The sequence below is a fragment of the Nymphaea colorata genome, unplaced genomic scaffold (genome assembly GCF_008831285.2).
Source record: "Nymphaea colorata isolate Beijing-Zhang1983 unplaced genomic scaffold, ASM883128v2 scaffold0344, whole genome shotgun sequence".
Taxonomy (NCBI): Eukaryota; Viridiplantae; Streptophyta; class Magnoliopsida; order Nymphaeales; family Nymphaeaceae; genus Nymphaea; species Nymphaea colorata.
In genome coordinates, this window is record NW_022204850.1 from 1 (window position 1) to 7,877 (window position 7,877).

At 48.0% G+C, this 7,877-nt stretch overlaps 1 protein-coding gene across 1 annotated transcript; it reads right to left on the bottom strand.

Annotated features, from left to right (window-relative positions):
* Window positions 1–4,605: 4,605 nt before the first annotated feature.
* LOC126409463 (CBL-interacting serine/threonine-protein kinase 23-like) lies at window positions 4,606–5,768 on the bottom strand. The gene has a single exon (XM_050075448.1). It carries the CDS (start codon window positions 5,680–5,682, stop codon window positions 4,906–4,908), a length of 777 nt encoding a protein of 258 aa, XP_049931405.1. The 5' UTR covers window positions 5,683–5,768; the 3' UTR covers window positions 4,606–4,905.
* Between the last annotated feature and the right edge of the window lie 2,109 nt (window positions 5,769–7,877).

Consider the following 7,877-nt stretch of genomic DNA (forward strand, 5'->3'; position numbering starts at 1 on the left):
CACTCAGACCCAAAAACATCAATTTCAATTAGGAACCCACTCCATCCACCCACGAAAACACACACCCTCCCGTCCAGTAACCCAACTAGTACCACAATTCCGGAGAACTCAAGTTTCTCACAGAGATCCTCAGGAAAAAACACTCAAATGTCAACATACAGCGCATCGACGACTCCCCATCCAAACGCAGCGGCAAGGATTACGAGTACTACGACATGATCGTGAGGGACCTCATCTCGGAGATACGATAAAGGTCGTCAAAAGAGACCACCTCCCCGCAACCGCTGCAGAAATCCATGAAGCCCTTCAAGATCAGCCCGCACAAGAGAGGAGAGTCAGACTACGGATCCATAAGCTGAACAACGCCAGGGAGAAGATGGTCTTCAGCTTGAGCCTGAGCGGCTCCGACAGCGTATATTAACGAAAAATCACCTCGTACGTGGAGTTCCTCTACAAGCTCAACTTCTGCAATAGGATGTACGTGGACCTCTCCCTCTCGAAGCCCAAAATCACCTACAAGGTGAAGATAGGTCCAGGCAATAACGCATGCTGGTCAAGAGCCTGCTCCGACGTAGATTTTGGCTTTAGCTAACCAATTCAGGAGATTTCGACTTCCAGTGGACGCAGCAAACCAACTCCTAAGTGCACGATTCCCAACAGCCTCAGGGCAAGCTCGAAGAAAAGACTCGGTTGAAGCCGCCCAACCGCATCAAGTTGTTACTGAACAGTGCGGAGGAGTTCCAGTCGAAGATAATGTACAGATAGTAAATGGGGGTGGCAAATGAATGGTATGAACGAAGTGACTGCGGGAAGGTGTCCTGCTTCAGGGAGGCAGAAGTGGGCCAGGTCACCAACCACATCCCCTCAACTGCATCATCGGCGCCAAACGCATCCTCTTCAAGGTCGTGCACTGGTACTACTCGAACGTACTCGAAATCGACCCCTTCACCATCCTCCCCAAAACCTACAGCTTCGAGAATAGCTAGGCCTCCAACGCCATCAAGTCCTTCACGGAAACCAATAAGAACTCCAAGAGAGTGTGGATCATCAAACCCGGATAAATAGCAATCGGGGCAACGGCATCAAGATCGTTTAGACTGCCGCCATGATTACCTATCTCAATCGGGAGAGAAGTCGGGGACCAGAGGTGCGTCCACTGATCGTGCAATAATACATAAAACCGTTCCTTTACAATGGGAGGAAATTCGACATTCGGCACTACCTGCTGGTGACATCCCACAACGGACTCATCAGAGGATACTGGTACGCGAGGGATACATCCGGACCAGCAGCGAGCGGTACGATATCGAAGACATGGACGAAATGATCCACCTCACCAACGACGCCATCCAGAAGAAGGGAGACAGGTATGGCAAGTACGAGCCAGCCAACAAACTGTCCTACAACCAGTTCCAACGCTACCTGGATACTGCCTTCCCGCACAAGCACTACAACTTCTAGTCCCAGATCCTGAGCAAGATGAAGTAGATCACTACTCACATGCTGAGGGCGGCTTTCCAGTTCATGGACCCGCAGCGGAAGCAGCACAACTTCTAGCTGTACGGGCTTGACTTCTACATCAGCAGCAAGTTCAAGCCCTACCTCATCGAGTGCAATGCCAATCCTTGCCTGGAAATCAATTGCCCCATCCTAGAAAGGATCATCCCTGGAGCTGTCGAACACGCTCTCAGGATCGGCCTTGATCCGTTATTCCCTCCTCCTCACCACTACCCTCCAGTCTCCCGCTACCACCTCTGCGACCGAATAATGTAGAAGCTAAAATACGAGCTAATCTTCGATGAGAAGATATAGGGGAGCGCCTTGAGGGAAAAGACGAAACTTTGCAACAAGCTGGACCTGACGGGCATAAAGCTGCGTCCCGAGGAGGACGAATTCGAAGACGAGGGGAGGAACTCGCAGAAGAGGCCCCTCTCGATTGATGTCTCTAATAACTCTGCCATAACCATCACCCTCCTCTATCACCCTCACGTACGATCGATGGTAGTCAATAACAAACCAATCAGCAGCACTCCTTTCCAGATTACGCCCCGTTTTCTCCTTTTCCGAGGTTTAACTTTGGGTTTGCCACCTCGCTGAATTTCCGCCGCGATAGGTACCCCAGGAAGAGCTGTTTTGCTATCTCCTCGAACGTGTGCGAAACATTTGCATCCATCTTCGCAGAAGTCTCAAAGAAAAGACAAATCTAGTTCTTCTCAGCGAATTCCTATGCAGTCTCCTTGCTGACCTCTCTTCTGAATTTTGATTGGAGTACTCTGCTTCAAGGTCGGCATGGGTGGCAACCAGGATGAAGATGGCTTGTTGCGAGGTGTTTTCTCTGGTTTCGCGGAGCCACTGTTCAAGGTGTTGGAAGGACAGGAGGCTTTATATATATCGATAAACTTGGTGAGGTTATAGACCAGCAGGATGGCTGCTGAGTTACGGTAAAAGGTTTTGGCGATGGACTTGAAGGTCTCCTGGCCAGCAGTGTCCCAGATTTGCAATCTGACGCGATAGTTGTCATCGACCTATATGAGTTTCGATTAAAACTATGCACCTGGGTAGACCAACAAGTACCTAAATTAGTGGGAGGGTACCTATGGTGACCTGATGCTCTGAGACAAATTGCCCCTTGACGTACCTGGTGAGGAGGCAGCTCTTGCCCGCTCCTGAATCGCCCACCAAGATGATCTTGAACTCCGCCTCCTGGCCTCTCTTGCGTTTGCTCATTATTTATTTATATGGATGATCAATTGTAGGCAAAAGATTAGTATTAATTAGCCATAAAAATCAACTTGCACATTCGCCATGCATATGCAGAAAAGGAAAGAGTATGTGATAACAATCTTAGCGTTGAGTGGTGGATTGCATATTGAGAGGGGGAAAATATATGATAAGAATGATATTATATCAATATCAACAAGTGGGCAGAGTTGTCATCTTTGCTAGCTGGGACTAGGCAGGAACTATAATGCCTCTTGCAAAAAATTCTAATCGAAATCCTCGAACATTTCCAGCAGGAAGTGCAGGCCATCATCTTGGGGTCTGCCAGTGCCTTCACGGTCACTTTGATGGAATGGACGTCTGCATTTTCGTACTCTGAGCTGATGAGGAGAGCCCCATCGTAGCCGGGAACCGTATCCTTGAAGAGATAGCTGCACTCCCAGGTTTCCTCGGCCAGCAATTCCTCGGTGAAATTGTTGATGAAGTAGACTGGGGTCTCTTTGGCCCTGCTATTGTCGAAGGCGAAGGTGCGGATCATAGAGTGGGTGCCAGGTAGCAGTGGTCGATGGTGAGGTCGCTGTACATCTTGGGGATGACGAATTTGGACTATCGAAGAATGCCCTTCTGTGTGGACAGGATGTAGTTGCTGTTGATGAAGCTCTTGTCGTTGCTCTTCACCTGGTCGCTGCGGGAGTTCAGCGTTACTAGCATAAATTCTCCAGGAATTGTCTACCACAGGGTCAGCAGGGCAGTCTAGCACTGGTTGAGGCCATACAGGGAAGCCAGTGATTGCTGGCTGGTGATAACTCTCATTTCCCCCTTCAGCTCTCCATCCTCATTGGGTGTTACCTAGAACACCCTGATTTAAAACTAGTCGTCGTGCCTCGCTTTGAACCAGGCCATCATGGACCGGTTGTTGACTCTCTTGATGATGTAGTCATTGGTCCACTCATCATCCACGCTCTCATACCTGACCACCGGTTGCTGGTTCCTCAATAGCGGCTGGCAAAAGTAGCTCAACTTCAATCTATGGTCGCCGTAGGCTCCCCACTCTGCCACGCAGAACATCTTCGTCTCCGAAAAGCATTCAATCAGGGACTGGTCTGTCGGTTCCTGCATGAACTCGAAGGGGATATGTGTGAGCGCGTGGGTGTTTAGGTCGATGTGCAGGATGTAGTTTTTGCGAGTGAGGAGCAGGATGGCCTATGAGGGAGTGATGAGGGACAGCGTATCCACCATATCTTCAAAGGGTAGCTAGTATTGTATCTTTCCATAGAGGTTGCAATGCACGAAGACATACAACCAGCTTCCCTGTGTGCGAGGAAGACCAGCGTATCGTCGATGGCTGGACAAACGTACTGCACCTTATCGTAGCCCTTGTTTAGATCGAATACGTATTATTTTGAAACAATCATTTTTGTGGGAATGGGTGGACGCGTCATTTGATCGATTATTACATAAATATGTGGAGGTCAACTTTGCCTCACATATCTATATCCAAGAGGGACGGAAGAGGGAAAGGCAGTAATGGCAAGGTAATTGGGTAATCAGGATAAGATAACAATCCCTACCATCTTCCAGCCATACTTATTAATCCCTTATTAATCCATCTATTCACTATTCATCCATCCATGCTATCTTTTCTTTATAATGAGAAATGAAGGTATTTCTATCAAGCGAAGCATTTCTGCCTAATCTCCTGCACGATCTTCTTGTAATAGAGCAAATCGCCGTCCAGCCTGTCGAACTTCACCAGCAACTCCTTGTTGGCAGTCTCGCCCAACTGCACCTCGATCTACACGCGGCCCTAGAATTGCTCCTCCTCGATCTCGTAACTGTAGGTATAGACGATGTCGATCTGAATAAAGAATGACGTACCTTGTCAGTGCCGTTGTCGACAATCTGGGAGAACTTGAGGATGTCAGTCTCGTCGCCAATGAGTTCCTCCTCCTCGTCATCGTTGAGCTTGATCTCGTGCTTCTCGATGAACTCCTTCAGCAGTGAGATGGTGAGTGCGGGGGCTTCCCTGCGGACGATATCATCCTTGGAGGTGATTTCGAGAGTGGGGAGGGCGCGCTTGATGTGGAATTCCTTATTGTAGAGGGAGATGAACTCCTCATTGACCTCGCTGCTGCCGCGGTGGGCGGATCCCTGCGCGGAGACTGCCGTCACTTTCTGCTGGCGTTATTTCTCCATCTCCATCCTGCGGTCGCTGAGGATGGCGTCCAGCCTCTTCTGGCGCAGCGTGAACTCCTCCTTGATCTCCCCGTGGGTGCAAACCGCCTCCTTGATCCAGGGGTGGCCGGCGATGTCCTCGATCTTTGGCCTTTCGGAGGGCTCGAAGGCGACCAGGCGCTGGAAGAGGTCCTTGAAGGAGTCGGAGAAGAAGCCGACTGGTCTCTTGCGGGAGTGGGCCTTCCAGAAGATGTCGTATTTCTTCTCCTTGAGGATCTTGTAGTAGGGGTCGGTTGGGGTGGCCTTCTCGAAAGGAGGGTTTCCGGCGTACATGATGAAGAGGATGACACCGGCTGCGAAGATATCGACGCTCTTGCCTTCGTACTTCTTGTTGGGAATCTCAGGAGCCATGTATCCTTCAGTTCCAAGCTTCGTTCTGAGAACTCCGGTTCCGTCTTTTCCCTTGATGAGCGTAGAGAAGCCAAAGTCAGCGATCTTGAGAATGAAGAGATGCGAGAGTAGCAAATTTTCGGGTTTGATATCCCTGTGGGCGTATCCCTTCTGGTGCATGTAGTGCAGGCCGTTCATCATCTGGTGGAAGTAGGTCCTCGCCACCTTCTCCGAAAACTTTCCAGTCTCCGCCACGAAATCAAAGAGCTCACCTCCTCCCACGAACTCCAGCACTATCGCGAAGCAAGTATATGTGGTCTCATCTTCGTTTTTGAAGGTAGCGTTCTCTCTCACGCTGATGAGGCGCACCAAGTTTTCGTGCTCGAGCTGCTTCATCACTCCCAATTCGTGCTTGAGGGTCTCGAGAGTAGCAGTCTCCTTCTTGTATTTCTTGATGGCCACCTGGACGCCATGATCGTCAACTCCCAGCTTCACCCTGAATCGTTAAAAAGGTACTCTGCGTGATATCCGGCTCCGAGAGTTCGGATGATCTTGTACTCATCTAGGTAGGCACACTTTTTGTCTGATTCAATATCCATCAAATTATGTTTATGAACGCTTTGAAATCAGAGTTCTATATCAATAATCATTCGGTAAGAATTAATCGTATACTCCCTGCCCCTCGAGCGAGGAAGAGAAGATGGGAACCTATGGGACATATTTTTGGCAGGTTTAGACGCTGGGGATGCTGGATTATAGAGAGTTAGGGCCAACGTTTTTGAAATATTGTTGAAGCGGTTTGGATTACGATAACGGTAGAGTTTGGATTGGGAGTATAGAAGGGGTGGAAATGGCTTCAAGACCGTTAAAATGATAGAGGAAGCTATTTTAGCTTCCTTTTGATCGCTGGATTAATGATAGGGTACTTATTTTGACCGCATTCGTGTTTTCTCGGAAATCGAGCATCCCGCCAGCATAAATAGGACAGATATACCCTCGCAGATCCACTTAGAAGCAGAAAATGAAAGACCTTTTCGGTTATCTTCTGTAAAACCCCCCAAAAAAGATCTTAAACTTTGATCAACAGCAATAAAACTGCAAAAAATAGCCCCCCAATCCTTCAGCTTTATTGTCCCATGTCTGCATATGGTCTTGGACTGATTTTTGATAGTTGTCCCGATATATTGCTACCATATATTTAAATCACAATCTAAAATGGTAATATTCAATCACACCTTTACGGACGACAAGCCCATCTACTTCCCCTCCAACTGGGAGACCGGAAAAACCATCGCAGAACTACACGAGGAATGGAAACTATCACTACAACATGACATACTCAGCAACATCGCACAAGTAGTAGTCGCAGCCGCATGGATTGGCATAGCCATCGTCATCGTCACCGCCGCAAGGGAACTCAAAAGGTAAGCATACCCCTATACAGATTGGCCAGTTTGGACAAGTAGAATAGGTAGAGAAAGGAAAATACCAAGTATTTAAGGATGGATTTCGTGATCCCAATCATCTTCATCGCTGTCGTTTGGGTGTCCTTTACGATTGTCTTCGCCGCCAAATCGACATTCAACCTGCTGGCTCTCGTAAAGGGCGCCGCTTTCGTTATTTTTGCGAAGGTGGCCTACTCTTTGTACAAGAGATATTTGCCAGCATACAAGCGGTGGAAATGGGAGAGGAGCTCAAGATAGAAAAAAAGAGTGAGTGAGCAGATGAAGAACGCGCATAAGGAGTGAGAAAGGAATGGGAGAATAATGATATTTCTGTGTTATTGATATTATTGGCATTATGCTATTTCTGGATATCTTCTGGTTGGAAAGAGATGAGAGAGTGGTGATGGGATTATCATGGATGAAGCGTGTTTGACTATCGAATTGGGTGGACTGGGTTAGAATTATTCCTTAATTGCAAATGTCTAGTATTATATGAAGGAAGTATTGCAAGTAATATCAAATGTGAGTGATTATCTATTGCTGTATTGGTTAAAAAGATGACAAATATCACTAGACGAGCTGAATCCTCTTTTCCTTTCTCAAATTGGCCATCCTCGGAAAGTTCTAGTTCCGACTGAGCAGGTAATTGGTCCTTGGGAAATTGTTCAACCCACACGATACCTCATCGCTGCCGACCATCACGTCCCCCCTGCAGTTCTGAATCCTCTCCGAGAGTTTAGCCAGCCAATTCTCTCCCTCATCCTCCTAGGATTTGGTCTTCTCTCCACTACTAGTCCTGAGTTCTTTCGGCGAATTCACCAAATTTTCCAAATACTTCTCGTGAATTTCTTGTTCTTTGTACGCCATAATAAACTCTACCTCCTCCACAAAGGTCTCATCGAAGAGCTTGTACTTCCTGGGCTTGGAGAAATAGCCGATCCAATTAGCCAGCATCCTATTTCCGAAAATCCCATTAATCTTCTACTTGATGCCGATTATCTACTCAATCGACCTCTTCAAGTTCACCAATCTCCCCACCTACTCCGCGCTCAAGGACGTCAGCTTTTTTCTATGCCTGGCAATGACTGCAGCCATTTCGATCGACTCCTCCTCAACGGATTCCTTGATGTGGTCGTAGTAGAGCTA

Bases quoted from the DNA above. Each gene is read 5' to 3' on its own strand.
- LOC126409463 (XM_050075448.1), bottom strand. From the start codon at position 5,682: ATGAAGCAGCTCGAGCACGAAAACTTGGTGCGCCTCATCAGCGTGAGA.